The following is a 23665-nucleotide window of genomic DNA, read 5'->3' on the forward strand; positions in this document are numbered from 1 at the left end:
GTAAAAATCATATTCTATTTGAGGACTAATCAGTGTGGACTCGCAAATTTGGGACAGACCGCAAGAATGTCCCCAAGCGCCCCTGATTGAATGCAGAAATTACGTAGTTCATGGTACAATAAGCCAGGTGGTCTGAAGTCTTTGACAATGTCACATTCAATAATATAATGTTCAAGCGTATTCAAGGTTTATCACAAAGTTTACATGCTGAGTGTTGGGTACAGCGCCACCAACTTGCCAGATGTGTCTGTATCCTAGCCTAATTCTGGCCACGGCTACATCACATTGTCTGGTTCTGGTCTTGTGCTGGCCATACCGGTACCTCTTGCAGGAGCGGATTCAGGAATATCAAAAGGCGGGGTCCAAAAAGTTGTGATTGGGGGAACATGGCGAGCACAGCGAGCCCACCCAGTTGGAGGTTTGAGAAGCTCCCCCGCCCCCCACATTTGTTTTTAAATCTGCCCAATATCATGGGCATTTTGAGGCCATTTTGAAGCCAAGTGCACTTGATATTAGGATATATTCTGAAGTCAATATAATTAAATGCTATTATATAAAAACGCCTTAGTACAATACTGCATTAAAGAAAAGTATTGGAATTTTCTGATGAAAAGGGGAGGTCCGGGCCCCAGCAATCCGCTCGTCTCACAAAATTTGTTATATTTAATAATGCTACAACTGTCAGGATTCTGTGCAGTTCTCGGTTCTTCAAGATCAGATCATGATTTCAGTCACCATGGCGTCCTTCTTAAGCTCTTAACCACCTCCAGCAACTGCCAGAAATGACCAGCACAAGACAGGCCACAGTTTAGTTAGTTAATCATTTTTTACATGTTGAAAAATCGTTACTTTCGGATATTATATTTTTTCATGACCAAAGCAAACAATCAAAATCTACCCCAATATAATCTAATCTAACCCAACCCAACTTAATCCAACCTAACACAGCCCGGCACAACTTAACCTAACTTAGTAATAGTAAATCTTGATAGTGAAGACATACAGCTTACGACTATTTGTAAGGGCAGCGAGGATGGGAAAAATGAGTGAGAAGAATAAAGTCTGGAGGTGAAAACTATACACCACCAAGAACTCGTAACCAACACATTTGTTCTGTCTGTCACTCAGTTGTGTTAGATGATGATATTTCGACTTCACGTGTGATGTGTACTGGGTGAGTTTAAAATAGGCTGAGCGCGTCTCTCGGTGAAAATAATAAAGTTTGTTGCTTGAAGAAACATTTAAAACTCATTTCTAGGTTAGGTTCAGAAGAGACCGCGGGACCAGGAGTGAACCACAGAGACCGCGGGACCAGCAGTGGGCCACAGAGACCGCAGGACCAACAGTGGGTCACAGAGACAGCAGGACCAACAGAATATTGTAATGGAAACTGGAGCTAGGGAATGAATATAAAAACCAAAGATGGACCAAGAGGTTGTAGACAAAAGCCAACAACCGCCAACACCTACAGATATGCAGGGGTAAATCGGGCTGACAAGAGCCTGGTGATGCACTTAAGAGCCTCTTGGTGGTGCACAGCTGCCCCCCCCCCTCTCTCTCTCATTCCTTTCCCCTCCTTCTCTCACTCATTCTACCTCTCTCCTCCCTTCTCTCTCACTCATTCTACCTCTCTCCTCCCTTCTCTCTCACTCATTCTATCTCATTCATTCTACCTCTCTCCTCCCTTCTCTCTCACTCATTCTACCTCTCTCCTCCCTTCTCTCTCACTCATTCTACCTCTCTCCTCCCTTCTCTCTCACTCATTCTACCTACCTCTCCTCCCTTCTCTCTCACTCATTCTACCTCTCTCCTCCCTTCTCTCTCACTCACCACCTAGATGCAAAGGGGGACAAAAACTCACCTGTCAGTTTCGATGTTTGGTGATTATTGGGATAAAAAATATTATTAATCTAAGATATAAATTTTATGTAGATTTGTAAACTTTTGTTTGAATCTGCCGTTTAACAGGAAGAGTATTTACTGATCATATTAGGATAACATTACCATAAACTGTTTCACTCAAAGCTATGATTAAATGTTTGTTATTTAATGGTTGAGTGTGTTAACCTAATCCAACCTAAGGTAACGTAACTTAACCTAATCCAACCTAAGGTAACGTAACTTAACCTAATCCAACCTAAGGTAACGTAACTTAACCTAATCCAACCTAAGGTAACGTAACTTAACCTAATCCAACCTAAGGTAACGTAACTTAACCTAATCCAACCCTACTTCCTCCTTGTGTCATATTCTATCTACCTTCACCTTACTTAATCTAACCTAATTTTAACCTAACCTTAGGTCAGATCATCCTGGATAAGAGAACACAGATCAGATAATGGGTCACACAACACAACGGGGAGGTCATGTTAGAAAAGGTCATCTTGAGTAGAGAGCAGTGACCCTCCACACACATCCCTTATACGGTGTAAACAATGTCGCTGCCAGCCACAACCCAAAATTGTTTCTTGTGTCGCTCTTGAGTGTAAGGAGTGAGGTGGTATATAAGGTTAAGTCAGTCAACAAGGCGGCCTCTCATCCCCTAATCCCCCATGACGTCATATCTACCTCGACCAATCACAACCCGGCATCCCTCACACCCCTCCCCCACCAAGCTTTTCTTATTTCGTGTTTTTGTTAGTCAGAGCAGCGTTGCGACGGCGTGAAAAATGGTAAGTTTTTTTGCATCTGAATCTACAACTCCTTTCTCGGTTAGGTTAGGTTAGGTTGGCGGAGAAGTGGTTTGAGATTAAAAGAACTAAAGTCACGGTAAGAGAAACACTGGCCGCCATGACCCACAAGTTAAATCATTCTACTAATTCACTGACCGAGAGATGCTGGCACCCTCACAGCTGTCTCTCCTCCCTCACCACCGTGTTATCTCCTCCCTCACCATCATGTTATCTCCTCCCTCACTACCATGTTATCTCCTCCATCACTACCATGTTATCTCCTCCATCACCACAATGTTATCTCCTCCCTCACAACCATGTCCTAACCTAACCTAACCCAACCTAACCTAACCACGTACTATACAGCTTCCTTCACCTCCTAGGCTGGCCCACCACACACCTCAGCAGCCGGATAAACAGCTTCTACTGACGACCTAAAGACTGAGCGGATACGACACACTACAGCCCCGGGCCTTCTTCGGTACTGCAGTGAATCACTTTCACTTCAACTGTTGTAAATTTAAAGGTACTTATTCACAGATGGAGTAACGAGTCAAAAGCTTATTCATATTTATTACATTTTGTTTTTACTGTCACTAACTTTTTCTCACCTAGCTGTAGACATAAGAGAGTTTATAGTGGGATGAGACGTAAGTAAATGCCGATGCTATTTTGACCCACTATGTTCGTTAAGTGGACCCCGTCATTAATAAGCTCCAATGCTAAACCTAACCAGTATAGGATTGGGGTTTGGTTAGATTAGGTTAGGTTAGGGGTTAATTCCCAAGTCCTCTGAGACCCATCCCAGCTGCACTATTCTCGAGCTTAATTACTTTGAGGACTATTACGACTCATTGGGTGCCAAGGGACTAACAACAATGAGAATTACAACCGAGAGAACCCAACAACCCTGACCATAAGCAGCTGGCCGCCGGGAGACACAACTACAACACAGTACAGCACGACACGTAAATAATAGGATGGCGGCAACTGGCGGCTACAGCGACACTCACAAAAAAACGAATGGAAAATTGTATGACGGAGAGCGAGAGAAAAAATCAGTAATAAAAAATCAAGCAAAAGCACACATCTGGGGGTAGGAGGGGAGGGGTGAGAGAGAGGGGAGGGGAGGGGTGAGAGGGGGGAGGGAGGGCATTACGGCTCACAGCATCACAATGGCTCTGATTATTCGAGGGTTCAGCCCCTGGCCAGGAGGGTTAGGGGTATGACTGCCTAGCTACCCAGGACCTCGCCTAGCTACACAACACATTGATCTAGCAGTTTTTGATCAAGCCTATCCACAATCAGTAGAGTCAGGACAAAGCCTCGCCACTCATGACAGACCCGAGCCACAGCCAAGCCTAGTCACTCAGGACAGACCCTAGCCAAGCCAAACCCTAGCCACTCAGGACAGACCTTAGTCACTCAGGACAGACCCTAGCCACTCAGAACAGACCCTAGCCACTCGGGAGAGCCCCTAAACACCCAACATATTGCCTAGTCACCCAGGGTCTCACTCACCCACCCAACATACACCGCTCTAAAAAGTTCCCCAATACCCACCACGACACTCGGTTCACAATTTCCCTACATATAACACGTAACGATTTTCCCCAATACTTTATATACATATTTCCTTTATGATAACTCAGCATCCCGAAACATTGATAGCAGGGAAGCAATTAGTCAAAATCAGTTACTTAATTACGGTTAGGTTAGGTTAATTACCGTAAAGGACGACTTTCAGATACACGGGTCCCTTCCCTTCCCTTCCCTTCCTCCCAAGACAAAGTTCAATGGGTGATAACTCTATACATTAATAACTGATAACTGAATATGATCAATACACACACACTATAAGAAGCTTCACGGTTAGGTTAGGTTGTTATCAAGCTTTTAGGGAGTGTACTGCACTGTAAGTGAGTGGTATATCCAGGTTGAGGAAACAGGGCTGTGTGTTTGTGCTGTGTATCAACTCACACCTCCCTCACACATAGCACATCTTGGTGTCACCTAATCTTATGGTACACTATACACGTTAATCGGAAACACCTAACCTAACCCATGTTCAATATAATAAATGATAATCTGGAAAACTGACAACAAAAACATCGTAGCTTCATCCAATCAGCGGCACAGCATAGTTCTTTTGGGTTAACCAGATCACGTGAAGATTAGGCACCCTAACTTATATCGCCTGAAATTTAACTATTCAAAAGCTAACCTAACCTAACCTACACTCCTCAGGTATCGTTAGGGTGTATAATCTTCAGGTGAAATAATATGGGGTGTTTAATCCTCAGGTGATCTACTTAACCACTCTCCTTTGAAACTGGAAGCTGTATGTACTTTTTTTTTTGGTGTTGCAAAACAATGGCCTCTGTGTGTGTGTGTGTGTGTGTGTGAGAGAGAGAGGGGTATTGGGTCACGTTTTCACTGTTATGGTGTAACAATGTATAAGTGTATATGGATCACTAAGTGATTGTTTGCGGTGACTGTGGGAGAGGCAGCAGTGACTACTTATGACTGTGGGAGACGGCCGTATGACTGCTTGTTACAGGAGGCGACACAACTCCAGGTAGTGACTGGTAAGGCCTCCCGCTGCGCCACACTAACATTAATCTGGCGCGTCAGCTCTGCCGTTAAGAATAGTCCTAACCCGTGGCCGCTAACCCCTTCACCTAGTATCCTAGCGCTTGTTACATTTTGAAATTCCTCGACTTTTTGGGTTTTTTCACGTTCCATTATGGATATTAGTATTTTTAAAGTCATACAGTAAATAATTTAGCGTAGATGTTGTTCGTGATGTGTGTGTGTGTTAAGTCTCCCGGGCCCACAGTGGTCGTGATTGGTCAACTGCTGGTGGCGGGTCAACACTGGTGGTGCCGCCGCCGCCGCCCCCAACTCCACACACGAAATATTTACCATCCAAAAGGAAATTCAGAGAGTTATAACTTTCACTTTCTTCTTAGATGATTACTAGTGCGTACAGTCACAATGAACCACGCCTATAATTGGGGGAGCAAGGGGAAACATTTGTGGGAAGGAAGTGGAGGAAGTATTGTGGTGGCAACAACCTTCACCACCAGCCAGCCAGTCTGAGTCTAGTCTGCCTCAGGGGAGGGCCAACCTAACGAGAGAAAGGCACATATTCCTCACTTGCCTCTCCCCTACCTTTCTCTACTTCCTCCAACACTCGACCACAACCGTCTGCTCCGTCTCATCCACCTAACCATCTCGCTGTAGAGTGTAGACTCTCTCTCTCTCTCTCTCTCTCCTCTCTCTCTCTCTCTCTCTCATTTTTTGGCCACTTACAGCGGCTAGTTTATTGTGCACCCATACTCATCCAGTGAGCGGTAGTGCAAAAGGATTACAGAGTAAATTTCACAAAGGGTCAGTATAACTAACCCCCGCGGTCAGGATATAATGGCATTGAATGTTACACAGTATTTCAAATAAATTCTTTATTTAGTTCTATCCATAAAGGATAACTTATTCGCAACGGTGTGATTCAGTGAATCTTGCCCCCCCCCCACCCCTAACATTGATGTAATTGGTTTACAAGAACTTTACACGTCCAACACCCAGCAAAAAGCTGCACCCAGGATAGTCGGGTTTACAGCATACAATAGTGGAGCAGGAAGTGGCCTGCTCACTTAAGTAAAGAATGGTCTGGTCTGTAAATGGATCAAAACTCACAATGATGAAAGTATTCACTTTCAACAATTTACAGTAAAGACAGCAAACAGTCAATTTTCGCTGTATAACATCTACAGTATGTTCTGTGTAATGAACTGCCGGCGGACGTGTTACCAAAGCCATCAGGTAACAATGCTATGCTGTGTATGGGTGACTTTAACTCTCGTCACACTGTCCTCGGTGATGTCCAGTGTAACTCTAATGGGAGGGTGTTCGTGAATTACATCAATAATCATAATATCACTGTATACGACACAGACAAAGTGACACATCTGATGGGGGGGCAGACTTGATTATGTGATTGGGTATAACCTAGTCGACAGTAATGTCAAGGCTAAGGTCATCTCAGACCACCTAGTCAGTGATCATTATGCAATAATCACTGAATACACTGTTGCAGATGTCAAGTGTGAACATCATCCGAAGCTCAGAATTAACATCCCAGATAATCTTAAGCTGCACTTCAAGACCTACATCCTCAGATGGTATGCTGGCTACAACTAGGTCAATGGATGAATTTTGCTGTGATCTTGTAAATGTCATTACCACATATTATACCACCTGGGTTAAGTCAAGGAGGAAGGGGGGCAGCACTAAACCACCTCTGTGGACACATGACCCCATCCTCACCAAAGAAGGAGAGAAGGTACAAAAGTTTGCCAACACTTAAAAGCAAAATAAAACTAGTGATAACCTCCTGGCATTCCTCAAAGCTAACAGAGCACTTCGTAAACTCAAAGGCCAAGTGAGAAACACCTATTGGGAACAATTCTTACAGGGGATTAATAGAACAAACACTCAAGCAGAAGTGTGGAACAAAATTAGAGCCATTACCAAGTCATCCACCCCAGTTCAACTTCATCACAGCCCTGCAGAATATGCTGACATGCTATTAAACCAATGGTCTAGTGTGTCACAAATCACTTCCCTGCCTCCTGACATACAGCAATATCTTAAAACCACACACATTAATAGGGGTTTCAATATTGAAATAGCCTGTTCCTCACCAGGCCTTACCGACCAGTTTCCTATAACACCCTGAGATTGTTGAATGAGGTCCCTAACCATCCACTGCTTGACCTGTATCAAATGAGCCTCACACAGGGTATTCTGCCTAAGACATGGACTCAAGGAAACATAGTACCAATCCCTAAAGCTAACTCCAAACTTCAGGCCAATTTCACTCACATCCCGTATGTGTAAAGTCCTTGAAAGAGTTGTTCTCAATCGTCTCATGTTTCAAGTCAAAGACAAACTCGCCCCTAATCTGAATAGGTTCATGCCTGGGCAGAGCACACAGACATGCTCTGCAGAATATCTTGTTCACTCAAAAGATAAGACACAAACAGCCTTCATAGACCTTAAATCAGCCTTTGCTGTAGCTAATAGAGACATAATACTTGAGCAACTAACTAATTTTGGCATCCAAGGTAACCTCCTGACATGGATAAAAGGTTATCTGTCCAACAGGTATGCCAGTTAGATCATTTGAACTTGGCAAGCCTCAGGGAGGAGTGTTAAGTCCTATGCTCTTTAATATATTGATGCACAGGCTTATTGCTGACATTCCAGTTCAGCCAAACGAGGCTGTAATATGCTATGCTGATGATATCTGCATTATGACAGACCAAGCTCAGGCTCCAAGCCTTGCTGGATGTATTTGCTCGGAGGTCTGTGGAATGTGGTCTCATAATATCTGTTGACAAGACGAGGGTCCTCAATCCTCGTCCTCTCACCCTCTGCCTCTTGACTTTAACATTAACAGCATGCCCTTAGAACTATGTAGCTCTTATAAATATCTTGGAATTTGTGTGAATGATGCAAACTTTGTCGGCAACCTTCGTGACAAACTAATGCAGCACATTAAACCCCTCAGAACCCTTGTTGGCAAGGGCTATGGAATTAACATCACCTATGCTCGTACTTTCTATCTTCACTTCATTCGTTCTGTAGTTGACTATCATACTCTCCCTCTTGTGACTATTCCGCCTAAACAACTCAACAGCTTTGAGGTAGTGCAAAATGAAGCATTTGCGCATCATTCTAGGATGCTCAAAATCAACCAGAATTGTAAACACGAGGAAAGAGCCCGGGCTGCCCTCCCTATCTGAGAGGATAGCTCTACTTAATACCATGTTTTGTGTCAACGTTTTGAAGAACAGTGGTCCCCAAACTACAGCTCAAACAGAGTTGATGTTCTATCTCAGTAATCCCGACTATCTCGCTAACCTTCCACAAAAGACTCTCTTTGGGGCGTGGCTTCATAAAAGTGTTGCAGATCTCTTGAAACTGAATGTCCCAATCACCCCAGACGAACCCATTAATGCCATTCCTCCTTGGCTGGATATATCAGTTCCTATTAATTACACTCCTGTTGGTAGTAAGCAAATGTTAAACACCGATGTGATGAGATGTGTCACACTAGAAACTATTAACAGACACAGAGTATTAAATCAAGTGAAAGTTGTGCTTTTACTGGTGGTTCTGTGCAGACAAACACAGATAGAACAGGCTGTGCAATTGTAATATATAAAGAAAAAGAGATGATGTGTCAAACAAGCAAAGGCTGAACAACTGGGTCAGCACAACACAAACTGAACTAACTGGAATCTACTTAGCCACAGCCTACCTTTAAGAAAATGGAGGTGGGATGATATTCTGTGACTCTCAAAGTGCTTTGAAATCAATGAACAGCCCATCAGGTTCTATGTCTAAAGTTGTATGTGCTATTAAAAGAAAGGTGATAACTGCCAATGAGAACAAATCTCGCATCGAATTTGTGTGGATTCCGTCCCATATTGAAATTAGGTATCATGACTGTGCTGATAGACTCGCCAATGAGGCATATAATTAAGAAAATGTTGACCATGACCTTGGCCCGTCCAAAGCTGTACTTAAAAACATTCAAGTCAGAATCATGAACTCTGATCTAGAAGAACTGAGAAATGCAGAGAGACCTGGCAGTTGTAGCATTAGTAAATATGACAAATTTTGTGACAAGAGGTACCGGTATGGCCAGCATAAGGACAGAACTAGACAATGTGATATAGTTGTGGCCAGAATTAGGCTAGGATACAGACACATCTGACAAGTTAGTAGCTCTGTACCCATACCGTAACACTCAGCACGTAAACTTGTGATAAACCTTTAATGCATACACTTGAGCACTATATTATTGAAGGTGACACTGTCAAAGACTTCAGGCCACCTGGCTTATTGCATCATGAACTTTGTAATTACTACATTGAATCAGAGGTGCTTGAGAACATTCTAGCTGTTTATCCAAAATTTGCTAGCCCACACTGATTAGTGTTCAATTAGAATATCACGTCCAATGTATGTGAACCACTGTCCTGCATGGCAGTGAACAGCGACATCACCCACATGACTCTGACCTATATATGCTGCTAATGAATATGATGCATTTCTTTGTGTACGAACCTTTGTCCTGCGTGGCAGTGAGAAGTGATACCTCCCTCAGTGTCAAGACCTGACTGAATTACTCAGAATAGGCAAACTGTACTCCAAGCTTTGTCAATAAATTTGTTAAACTAAACTAATTGTTCCCCCCTCATCAGTAACACACCCCGCATCACCCCCTACCCTCAACATCACCCCCTACCCTCAACATCACCCCCTACCCTCATCATCACCCCCTACCCCTCACCACCCCCTACCCTCATCATTGGAGGGGAACTTCTAAATAGGATTAGGGCGTGGTTGAATGACAGGAAACAGAGTTATATCCGACTGTGGTAACGTCACGAGTGGAGTACCTCATGGCTTAGTGCTCGGGCCCTCACTATTATAAATATTAAAGATACAGATGTAGGCGATGGCAACAACATACAGGACGAATTATTATTAAACCCCACGCAGATACAGTAAAAATTACAAGAAGGCCACCCAACAAACTTTTATAATGGACTGAAAAATGGCAGATGTAAATAAACGTAGATAAATGGAGTTGTTAAGTTAGGGAAGGGAAACAGGAGAATAAACTACCAGCTGAATAATGTAGAGTAGACACAAGAGAAATCCGATTATGAAGAAGACTTGGGGGATAATGATAAAAACAGAATTAACACCTCGAATAATGCTCTGACCGTACAATTGTAATTAGTAGAGAGGGTACCCTGTACTCGAGGGGTTAAGATCATGAGGCGGTACAGAAGAGAATTACAAAGTTAACCCCAGGCATAGAGACAGAGATTAAAGAGACAGAGACAGAAAGAGGGGCAAGAGAGACAGAAACAAACAGAAAACTGAACTTACATTCCACTGAGAGGCGTCGAGTGAGGGGAGATATGATCCAAGTGTATAAATAGAAGTTGGGGGTTAAATAAATGTGATATAGCTAAGGTACTTAAACTATGACATCAAGAGCCAACACGTAGCACAGGTTTTATATACAAATTTAACTTTAGGCGGGAGTTCGGTAAATCTGGGTTCGGACGAGATGAAAAAGTGAGCAAATATTGTCAACATTATTAACTCGAAATTGCTAAGAAGCTTCAAACAAGATAATGAGTGATATGGCTTGGTGTAACTAGGCCTCTGTTGTATGGGCAGTAGCGCTATTCGTCTCATCTTCCAACACAAAGACCACAATCACTCATCACCCACCTGCAGGAACAACTAGCATCACCACCCACCTGTAGGAACAACTAGCAACCACCACTCACCTGCAAGAAGAACTAGCACCACCACCCACCTGCAGGAGCTTGAAGCGGACCTCAGATGAAGCGATGATGATGAGGCGGTAGATGAGCCAGGCGGCGGTGATGGCTGTGAGGAAGACCAGCCAGAACCAGATGAAGATGTAGATCTTCTCGTTGATGATGTTCACGGCCAACACACACATGGTGTCGTGAGTCTCTAACGTGCCAGACGACCCGAACTTCCTGTAAGGCGCACACACGAGGTCAGTTAGTGGCATGGAGAGGAACTATACAATGTGTGATTAACTATTACACAGAGGGGACTGTAGCGTTGGTTGTTGTGGTCCATCGTCCTTGACCTGAAGATGGCGCTGAAGAACTTATTGAAGATAATCCGTCATGGCGCCAACAAACCTCCCTCAGTAAACTGGTTACAAGGACAAACCTCTGAGAATCACACAATTCCCGCTGTGTGTGTGTGTGTGTGTGTGTAATGGTATAGCACTTTCTTGCTACTGGTACACTAACTGATATCTCAAGACTGTGTTTACACTTTACAGAGAGAAGTCAACCAGCATTCAAAGGCTTTGGCACTATTGGAAACACTGTGTAATATTCAATACCACAGCAACCTGACTACCTGGGTCTAATAAAGAGCCTTTGCAATCTCTGCTCCGTAATCCTTGACACTAAGCTACCGTTCGATGGGGTATACAATAAACTAGCCGCTGCCAGATGCAAAATATACAATCAATTAGTTTAGGCTTACATATCTCTAAGTCACGTTCAGTTATTAAATGGGTTATGTTATTTTGAGCCAAGACAGGTTAGGTGAGGCTGTCCTAAGACCAGTAAATCGATGACGATGATGAAATGAACGAGAGCAAACCTCGTATCTTTTAACACCACACCACACCACGTCTGGCAAGTGATCGGGGATAGTGAAAAGGCCACCCATGATGAAAATCGGGAGCGGACGTTCATGGGGAGGGGAGATGGTCGATTCAAAATGTGGGATGGGGAGGGTGACACAAAAAGACTGGCCACGTGCCGGCCCGGTCAAACAACCTGCCATGGTTTTTGCACACGCGGCCTCGTCCTGGCAACACCCTCCTCTAAACACTCACCTCTCAACCTTTCTCTTCTTCTATGCTCCAAACCTTCTATTGTTCTGTGCACCAAACCCTCTCTTCTTATTTTTCCAGTCCCTTCTCTTCTATCCTCCCTGCCTTCCCCTATCCCGAGGGAGGAGTACTGTCAGCATCATGTACTGTAGTAACACTGCAGGTGTGATGTATTTCTCCAGCGCTGAATTTTACCTTCTAGTTTGTCTATCACTAATTGATCCCAATGTCTTCTACTCCAACAGGTAAACACAACACACCCTTTAACTACTCCAACGGTGAAGCATCAACTTATCTGTAACAAGTAAACCTTAACTCATGTAACGTAATATTAAAGTGTCAGTGTTGTCCTCACCAAAGAACTGACAGTAAAGAGACGGACAGGTGGTGTGTGGTTCAGTGAGTTACATCATTGTGTCCCCCGACGCACTCTGTGTATGGTGACGTACACTGACCCTGTACCGTCTGTGTACTGTCATCTCTTAAGAACCTTTAACATAGTACTAGTATATTTACTTGCCTGTAAATTGTGTACTGTTGTGTGTATCTAAATGAAATCAAATGAAATGCTTCACAATGTACCTCGTCTGATGTGGTGTAATCAGACCCGTTCGTCTGTCTGTCCCTGAATGACTGGGTCTCATTGCCTCTTCTGTCCATCTGCCTTTGATTAATACACTGTGGCACGGCTATTGTAGTAATGGTGTCCACCCGTCAACACCGTGAAGTAATTGTATCACACCTACACCTGCGTACATAGAGCCCAACTCTGTATATTAACAGGAAGAGAACACTAACACAAGGGTGTATGGAGACTCACCTGAAGGTGCACTTGGTGACGCGGGGGAAGATGCGAGTCATGGGGTCGACGCGCTTCTCGGGATCCATATCAGGGAAGTTGATGACCTCGGTGCCGTACTTCATGAAGGTGCCGTCGAGGAAGAGGTCAGTGAAGTATATGTTGCCCACCACCACCACCAGACACAGCGCCTCACACAGGAAGAACCTGACCAGGTGGGAGAAAGGTAATCACTGCAGCAGGAATATTAACACAGTTTATTTTAGTAGTTTAAACAGTATGAAGTTAAGTGGCATAATGAAACATGCACAGTATGTGTGGAGGAACATAACAAAGCCTTACAACTTCCCACATAATAATTGCGGCAGGAAAGTCAGGTTTGGTCAACACGTTGTTCATGGTGATTCATGTAAATACTTCACAGAAATAGGAACTCGATTTACAGCCGATCACGTTCTTGTATGACGGCCATTTGGTGTAACGTGAGCGGCCGATACTGTACACCCACCGAGCAGCGCAGGGCCTCTCTCACGCGTTTAATAATGAAGTTTGAGAGTTTCTGTACCGTGAACCATATTGGTGGTGATTCTCTTGTTTAAAACCATCAAGGAAAGTATTATGTACAGCACCACTATAAGACCCGGTGTAAGGTGAGACCTCCCCTTAATAATGTATGTACTGTATACCGCTTCAATCCTCAATAAATAAGATTTTTTTTTTTAGTTTTATATTATCTGACCATTTGTATATTTTATCTATTATAAATGTAGTTATTCACCTTAGAAATAAAGTGACTGACACCCCCACACACACACACAAAATATATTATTGTAGTCAGAGTTAGAGGCATTTTCGTCGGTATAAATAAGATTATTAATAAGAACCTCGCTACTTGGCCTTGGTGTTAATTCAGCCTCACAAGCTTGGCCTTGATCACTCAGCCATTATGACGACATTAACTCCTTGTTGCCAGCCGACCGTAAACGACGAAGAAGGAAACATTTGGATTCATCGTCGAGTTTTGTTTACAGAGGAACACATCATAATAACCCGAGCCGACCCATACTCCACCCCAGGCCCTCACTTACCCCAGCTCCAGGCCTAACTTTAGAATTGTAGTCCATCCTGATACAACAAAGTTCATCATGTTTAGTAACCATTTGTTACTGTATATTAGTGTTTAATTCTGGTGTCTTTCAGAAATATCTCCCTTTGTCGGGAACTGAGTTACCGTTGCCAACTCCTGCCTCAGTCTTCAGTCTAGGGACAGTTTCTTCATTAAACTAACAAACCAAAAGGCGGGAGATACAAGTCTTACTCTTCTCCCCTACACACACTTTCACCTCAGTTGAAGTAAATCCTTGACGGTATCACCGCCATCATAGGACACGTACGGTACTACTGTACATGATGCCTTTAGCGGAAGTGTGCCACCTTCAGCACGTCACACTTGGCCACACTACTGTAGTGTGGCGGACGAGCTGGCAACTGTGATGCTGCGAGTCTTGACCAAGTGAAGAGCCTGTTTATGGTAAACAAATTCTCAACTGACCATCATACTAATAAGTAAACCTCCAGTGTATTTTGTAAAGTATATTGAATGTCACGTCTCACCATCGCATATTGCTGGGAAAACACTGCCGACACACGTAACACCAGCTCAGGCGAGAGAAGGCATCACCTATCAACAAAAATCGCATTTCCAGTGTGTGATGTCACAATCCACGGCGCCTTTTCTACTCCAATAACCCCCTTCCATCCATCCTTTACCCTTCCACTGAACCTTCCTTCTTCACCCGTCACACTTCTCGAGCACTCACTCCCTCAGTTACTCTCTGCTCTCCCTCCAACAGCCTGTGTGTGGAGTTCCTCGGACTGTCTCCGGCGCCCGTCTATATCTAGTGTTGCTACATTATGGCCAAGTGATCTTTGTGTATTTTACCTCTTTCAACAGAATGACCTTTTCAGCCTTACTTAGGTAATACTGTACTTATAAGCTCATTATGTGACTTAGGTGCTCTTATTCTTGTGTCTATTTTGTCACTTATTCCTTTAAATTCTTGTGCATTTAGACTATACAGTACAGTACCTGGCGCAGGATTGGCCTTTTGTCATGACTCGCTCTATATTCTGTTGATGTCATAACTAGTCTTCCTATATCTGGTATCTAAAAATTACTAACTACTACTTTTCTCATATAATTCACTGGGAAAATATTAATTTATTCACGAGAGGAGTTACTAGTTAACTTGTTACTCAGCACATTTGCACTAAGTATTCCTTGCTATTCCTAATACGTGTCATAAAATAAACATTATCTGATTGTTTACTTCAAGACAGATTACAGATTGCCCCGGAGGGGGCTAGTTTATTGGGCACCCCCTTACATCCTGTGCAAGGTGAAGCGTAGAAGCGTTTACAGTGCCCAACTGGGAAGCATGCTAAGTTCATGCTTGCCTTTATGACTCATGCATTAAGGGCGTGGGAGCCTAAAAACCTGCAAGACATGGTAGAGTGGAGCAGCTCGGGGTCCAGAGCTCATTTGACCCTTTTGGTACACAAAGAGGGTGTGTGACCACCACTCTACTCACCCGCCTTCACTCTCCCCATCTATAAGTTAGGTACAGTCCCCATTACAGCTGGGTAAACTAGGGGTCTCCTGAGCACAGAACAGCGATACTTAGGACGAGCACTCTACCTCCTCGGCTGCCCACCCCTGCAATACAGCTCTAATTCTACAGGTTATAACGTAAGTGAAACGAGACTAAGATTTTAAATAATACATTACACAGGATTAATGTCATTATATAACAAGCCGGTGTACAATTCGTGGTGGTTTGACAACAAGTGTTACTACCCAGGCGGTAACCAGGCGTGGATAACACAGTAGCGACCAATGTTTAACTTAATTTTTCACACACCAAGTAGTTGCTCACAAAGTACAAGGCTACAGCTACTAGTGACACAATCCTAATAATAGTTTTACAGGAGCTCCGTATAACAGCGTGTTATCTTATCCTCTCAGTCCTCCAGGCGGGGACACAAACATACACATGGCAGCGTCTCTCCTGTACACCCCTCACGTCTCAACCCTCGCCCCTCCCTAATGGCTCCCAGATGGGCTTGGGGACGTAATGAGCTCCCCAAAACCCACTCACTTCATAAATATATTAATGAAATTTACATTCATATACGACAAATTATTATAAAGGATTAAAGACCGCGCGTTATACTTAAATAGCCTAAGTGTTACCTGTGTGTGGAAGGGTTCAGTGCAAGTCAACAATATGGTCTACACCTTCACGCTGTCATACCAGGTAGGCCCACCATACTGCTGGTGTTGGTGTCTGACTGGTAAATGTCATTAATTATTTAGGTAGTGACCCGCGACAGTATTAGGGGATCACACCAACAATGATCCTGTGTTCAAGGGACCGACGCTGTGGTCTTGTTCTATTATTAGTCTACATTACACAAGTGACCACTACTAAGATCATGACAAACAGTACACTGCCTTAATGTATCTGAATTGGGTTCGTCGCCGCAGTTATCACAGTGGCTGGCCTCGATTGCCATGGGCTCTACTGAAGGTCGCAACACTCTACTCTACCATCATTTGATCGCTCGCCCCAAAAAATAGATTCAAGTAAACCCATTTCTTTCGCTTCTTGACTCAACCTATGAAACACTGGCCCACACATATCGTCCCAAATAGATATCAACAACATTTCAAACAGCAGGTGAAAGAATTATTGCAAAAATACGAAATAAATTAAAGAATCAATAATCAATACTGAAAAGTAAATTGTAAAGTACCTAACCAACAACACTAAATTGTTTAACCTTCCATGCCATGTTCTCCTTAACACGACCCTGAACAAGGAGGGAGGTGTAGGGAGCGATAAACAGGTGATATAGAAATTAGGCTGTTTGTCTTCACTAAAAATATAACCCTCCAAGACAGTTTATAACAAATTGGACACTTAGTTAGCAGAGTGTGGTGCAGGGCGGCCCGGACACTTGTTCGCCTTGTGGCCGAGTGCTCAGTTCACTCATGGTAAACACGTGATCACTTCTTGGTATCTTTCCAAGGATTAGGACACGCTCTCAAGGCTCCGGCCCAACATTATCAAAGATGCTCCCGTACATATATAGTTTGATATGACGAAATTAGCTACCATGAAAAAAGGTCGTAGTCAAGAATACCAACTGTTTCTTAAGTCACACACACAATCGACATTATAAGACCTTTCAGCTGTTGTTGACATAGGCCGAGTGTGACGCAAACACTGACGAGTTCTGGGTAAAAACAACTGGTTCTCTGAGAGCTGGAGACCAGGCTATAACAAGTTGTTTACTGTCCTGAAGAAATCTTTAATGGCAGCTTTAATACTTCAGTGTATACAATCTACTGTCATTGTTGTGGTAATTACTAAATGACCGGCGGCGAGGCATTATATCAACAAGAATTTCAAGGATATTTGGATCTTCTCATCCCTGGCTATCCATCTCCGCCACATAGGTTCCCCAGTAATGTTGTCATGAGATAAATGCCATAGAAGAATAAACCTCATACAGTTTATGAAAGACACACACTTTAGTTCTTCCGTTAGGCGCACTTGTACCTCACAGAACACTAATACACTTGTAACTGACGCACCATAGGCCCCGGCCTTGGGTAGTGAGTAGCCTCGGGTGGCCCTACAGAGCCATGGGTGGTGGTGGTGGTGGGGGGTTGGTAGATCTTGTGGTCGGCAGTGAAGGAAAGTTGGACACGGTAAGGTTGCGGCAGTAGTCGTCTCTGCCCAGCCACAACAACTAGGTCACCAGACAATCGACAGCTCGGCTCACAGGTTCCTGGAGCTACTCTGCATCTGTGTTCCCAAAGGCTTATTGTTTACTTGTTGTCAAGGTTACCGGACCATAATTACTCTAAACATTAACTTATCCATGGCATTAGTTTACTTCAGCTGTAAACACAACGCTGTTTTTAGTTTCACATTATGGTTGACCCAGGCAGCCTCCATAAGTCAAACTCTCGTATTACAGGTCAGACACACATGTTGGGGTGAGATAATAGAAGGAGCAAAACGTGAGGCCTTCCCCTACCTCCCCGCACCTCAGCTTGTGGCGATGCGTTAGATGGAGTCAGTATATTGATCTTGAAACAGTTTATTTAGCCAGAAGAACACAGATGCAGAGTCGATAATAATAATAATATTATGAAGTGCTAAGATGTTAGATGTTGATGACTTTACTTACATGGTGTGTGTGTGTGTGTGAGAACAAGAACACGTGATGATGGTACAGTCACCACGGCACAATACAGTACAGTTGTGGGTAACACGCAACACGTCACCATAACTCTCACTAAACCATTACAGGTGGAGTCTTACCAAATTACAGGTTACAACACCATAGCATTGTGCTAGTCACTGAACCCTCCGTCACACCATACCACAACCACTCCACCACACCGCCCCGCCCTCCCACCACAACGCCCCGCCCGCCCTCCCACCACACACACGGATCGTTAATAATAACTCCCTCCAGCTTATTTGAACTTGACTATATAACTTAACACTGCCTGTGGGGTGGGTCGATTAGTTAACTTGGAGAGGGATAGGTTAGGTTAGGTTAGGTTAGATTAGGTTAGGTTAGATTAGGTTAGATTAGGTTACGTCAGGTTAGGTTAGATTAACTTGGATAGCGTTAGGGTGTTTAATCCCCAGATGACTTAAGCTGGAGTGGCTAATTCTCACGAGATCTCTGTTAATCTGAGGTAAAACTCCTCCAGAATTCAGTACAGTAACTATAATAAATTATACAGTACAGAAGTCCGAAGGTTTCATCACGAGGACTCAAGGGTGAAAGTTCAGAAGAAATGGACCACCTCACCACACCCAGATTAGGTAGGTGTACTGGTGAGGTAATGTACTGGAGTAGTGGTGGTGGCTTTTTTTTCTTTTTTCTTTTTTTACGGGGAACAGCCCACCCGAGCACAGGTTATATTAATCTTCACCACGAATACAGTATGCCGGAAAGCCAGCTTTTAGAAGTGAAACAGATTGTATAAGTATGGAAACACAGAAGAAAGTAGAGCATTCCACAGTTTGGCTGTGTGAGGAAAGAAACGGTGGGCACCGCGGGCAAGACAAGTGTTACGAGCCCTCGGCCTTACCGGTGGTACACAGGATGCCAAATCCACCGAACATTGCCCGTTAAAGTACCTGTAAAAGAGAGAAAGAGTGAAGCAACACTGCGGCGAAGAGAAAAGGAAGAAATATTATCAACTAAAGGAGGAGAGTTAATAAGACGAAATAAGAACATAAGAAAATAAGGGGTCTGCAATAGGCCGGTTGGCCTGTGCATGGCAGCTCCTGTCGAGAGTTACTACCACCCTCTATCATCCATGAATCCATCTAGCCTCCTTTTAAAACTTTCCAGTGTTCCAGCACTTACTACAAAGTTGCTAAGCTTGTTCCACTCGTCCACCACCCTATTTGTGAACCAGTTTCTTCCTATCTCCCTCCTAAACCTAAACTTATCCAACTTAATATCCGGATATTATAAGAACTTTATCTATATCCCCTTTATTGATTCCTTTCACCCACTTAAATACTTCTATCATATCTCCCCGCACTCTTCGTCTTTCTAGGGAATGCAAGTTTAGTTTCTTTAACCTATCTTGATATGGTAGGTTTCTAAGTCCCGGAATCATGCCTCTGATTCCACCCTATCTAACAGTTGGACATAAGAAGAGCCACCCCAGATATGAGAGCAGTACTCCAAGTTAGGACGAATGAATCCCTTATATAGTTGAAGCAACTGCTCAGTAGTGAAGTAGCTACGGCATCTGTACAGCATTCCCAACTTTCGGGAGGCAGCTTTAGCGATGTTGAGGATGTGTGGCTTTCATGACATATTAGAGGAAATGGTGAGGCCTAGCATATCTATTTTAGAATTTGGCAGAATGATAGCGTCCTGAAATGTGACTGGTGGGAGATCATCTAATTTGGAAAGTGTAATTGTTAAATACTGAGTTTTATTACTATTGAATTTAACCAAGTTTCCACTTCCCCATTCGGAGATGCTGCACAGATCCGCATTGATAGATGTAATGATATCAGCTCTAGAAACTGATCTAGTTTGGGAATTAGAGGGAAGGGGAAAATGTGAAGAAGAGTGAAGAGCAAAATCATCAGCGTAAGAATGGATAGAATTAGTTGTAGTGTGAAGTAAATCATTAATAAAAAGAAGGAAGAGAATAGGTGTAGTGGTGAGGTGGTATAGTGGTGCCCCAGAACTCTATCACGCTTCCTTAATTGGCACTAACCACACCACCAGCAGCTGCATCCGAGGTGTGGTGCAGTGAGTGGGCACCAGAGGACGCGCTGGTGAGTGTGAGCATATCAGGCGACCCCACACTCCCTCCTCACCCCTTCTGACACCCCCGGAGATATCTAGTGACAGCACCATACATCCTCTGCTGTAGGACCATAGTGAAGGGGGTGCTTAGGACTAGGTGAAGGGGTCGTCGCAGTGGAAGGAGGGGCGGGGAGGAGCGGGGAGGGGAGGCGGGTTATGAGGGCTGGCGGGTGAGGGGGTCGCTGCAATGGAAGGAGGGTTGTGGAGGAGGGGAGGGGGGGTGAGGGGGCGTTATGAGGACTGGAGGGGAAAGAGACAAGGAGAGGCTATACCCAACGGCTCATCCTCTCTTAAGTCACGTTTCAACCCGCCTCACTGACCCTACCTGCAGCCAACCCAACCATGATGCTTGACCTTCAGCGCTGCCCCTCTCTCCTTCCCTCCCTCGCTCTCTCCAAGTCTCACGTATCACAAAAATTCACCTGCGACAGTGACCAGCCATCCCCCTCCCCCTTCACTCACACACCCCCCCTCCCATCTTGCCCCTTCCGCACACCTCCCATCTTGTCCTCCCTTCCCCACCCCAATCTTGTCCCCCACCCCCGCCACACACATTCCAAGCGCTCGATCACAGACATGGCTAAAACGCCCTATAGGCCTAGCCAAATCCGAGCTAAATCTGTCTAAAAAACCTACAAGACTGGTTAGGCCTATCCAGAGATGGACGGAATCCCCCGGTGACGCTCAAAATACTGACGGGCGAGGCGGAGGACGATGAGAAACCACAGGTGAGAGTCTGGTTACGATGGCGGGGTCACACACACACACACACACACACACACACACCGAAGGGTCAAGAGCAGCAACAACAACCAGCAATGTGTTAATCCGTCTATGATAGGAAGGCCTGGGACCACACCTCACTCATATAACACCATCTGTGAGGGAATTACTACACCACGTGAGGTCCCTCATAACACCATCTGTGAGGGAATTACTACACCACGTGAGGTGCCTCACACCAACATCTGTGAGGGAATTCTGCCACATTCACGAAAGTCCCTCATAACACCATCTGTGAGGGAACTATGACACCTCACGTGAGGTCCTCATAACACCATCTGTACCACACCACGTGAGGTCCTCATAACATCGTCTTCAGGAATATTACACCACGTGAGGTCCTCATACCGACCATGAGGGAACCACGCACACCACGAGGTCCCTCATAACACCATCTGTGAGGGACCATTACACCACGTGAGGTCCTCATAACACCATCTGTGAGGGAAATTCATTACACCAATGAGTCCTCATAACATCATCTGTGAGGAACTACTACACACGCGAGGTCCCTCACAAACAAATATCCAGGAATTCATACACCACGTGAGGTCCCTCATAATACCATCTGTGAGGGAATTATTATTAAATCACGTCAGGTCCCTCATAACATCATCTGTGAGAACTACTTCACACTACGAGGTCCCCACAGCCAACATCTGTGAGAATTTCACACACCACGTGAGGTCCCTCATAACATCATCTGTGAGGGAACTACTACACCACGTGAGGTCCCTCACAACACCATCTGTGAGGGAATTACTACACCACGTGAGGTCCCTCATAACATCATCTGTGAGGGAACTACTACACCACGTGAGGTCCCTCACAACAACATCTGTGAGGGAATTACTACACCACGTCAGGTCCCTCATAACATCATCTGTGAGGGAGTTACTACGCGACGTGTTTGCTGTTCAACACCTACATTAATCTGTATGTTCACTGTATGTTCCTTTACCTTTCTCTAATGAAGGCTTTTGTTGAACCACCAATGTATGTAATAAGTCATTTATGTCCAATGTATATTTTCAGCCTTCGGACTGCAGAACTTTTTCAATAAACCGTTAATAATAATAATAATAATTATTATTATTATTATTATTATTATTATTATTATTATTATTATTACACACACACACTTGTAAACACCACCCCAGTACCGTTCCACAAACACACCCCTTCAAAAGAACGGAATACAACAAAAATTAACAGAACTGAGATCAACAAAGTTTAACAGAAAGGCGGAATCTTACATAAGAAAACAGAAGAACGGGCCCCAACAGAAATATTAACAGAACAGAACTAATCGGGGATCATATGAAGAATCTCCCCCCCCATAAGTTCCCATGTGAAGAATATCCCCCCCCCCACCCTTTATTTCAATGATGGATTGTTTTCCTTCTTTACTTTTTGTTACTTAAGTTTTTTATTTAATATATTAGTTAAATCAAGATGAGAAAATACAACATATGCAGAATAGTTTATTAAACTTGTCATCACATAAGGTACTGAAGAGAGATACGAGTACATAGATTCTCATAAGCATTATTATAAAATCGGTCACGCCACATAAATTCCTGCAGGTATGAATGAAGAACCTAACCTAACCATAACCTAACCTAACCTACTGGTGAGGTCTTGGCTACCTGTTGTGTCCCCAGTGATCATGTGAAGAACTTCCCCCCCCCCCACCCCCCCAGGAAATTCTTCATATGATCCCTAACAGGTAACAGAAGAACGGAACTTTACTTAAGCTAACAGAAGAACGAACCTCAACAGAAAACTTAACAGGGAGAACAGAACGACCATAAAAAAAACAGGAAAACGTCAACCCACATTTGAAGTCAGACGGAAACCGCAACTCGTAACGAAAATTGAAGGCGGTCAAGCTAACCCGCCAGGACGAGCTAACCCGCCAAGACGAGCTGACCCACCAACACGAGCTGACCTGCCAGGACGAGCTGACCCACCAGGACGAGCTAACACGCCAAGACGAGCTGACCCACTGGACGAGCGCGATTCCGGCCCAGGCGAGCGGACCCTGGCCCAGGTGAAAGGATTCTGGCCCAGGCGAGCGTGATTCCGGCCCAGGCGAGCGACCCGCCCAGGCGAGGCACCCGGCCCAGGCGAAAGCGGACCCGGCCCAGGCGAGCGGTCTGGCCCAGGCGTGAGCGACCTGCCTAAGCGAGCGATCTTGCCCAGGCGGAAGTGACCCGCCCAGGCGAGCGACCCGGCCCAGCGAGCGGACCTGCCCAGGCGAGCGGATCTGGCCCAGGGCGATGGACCTGGCCCAGGCGAGTGGACCCTGGCCCAGGCAGCGACCTGCCCAGGCGAAAGCGGACCCGCCGCAGGCGAGCGGACCTGCCCAGGCGAGCGGACCCTGCCCAGGCGAAAGCGGACCCGCCCAGGCGAGCGCGGACCTGCCCAGGCGAGCGATCCTACCCAGACGAAAGCGCGCTGACCCACTAAGACGAGTTTATTCACCAAGACGAGTTG

At 44.7% G+C, this 23665-nt stretch overlaps 1 protein-coding gene across 1 annotated transcript in view; it reads right to left on the reverse strand.

The window, feature by feature from the left end:
* LOC121855588 (innexin inx2-like) overlaps positions 1–23665 on the reverse strand; it is a 51999-nt gene that overhangs the window by 8314 nt on the left and 20020 nt on the right. The window contains exons 2-3 of the mRNA XM_042350625.1: positions 12977–13162; positions 11086–11275 (exon numbers count right to left, since the gene is read on the reverse strand). Coding sequence (XP_042206559.1) covers positions 11086–11275; positions 12977–13162 — 376 coding nt within the window. The remainder of the gene's footprint in view (positions 1–11085; positions 11276–12976; positions 13163–23665) is intronic.

Source organism: Homarus americanus, unplaced genomic scaffold (genome assembly GCF_018991925.1).
Source record: "Homarus americanus isolate GMGI-L3 unplaced genomic scaffold, GMGI_Hamer_2.0 scaffold48406, whole genome shotgun sequence".
Classification (NCBI taxonomy): domain Eukaryota; kingdom Metazoa; phylum Arthropoda; class Malacostraca; order Decapoda; family Nephropidae; genus Homarus; species Homarus americanus.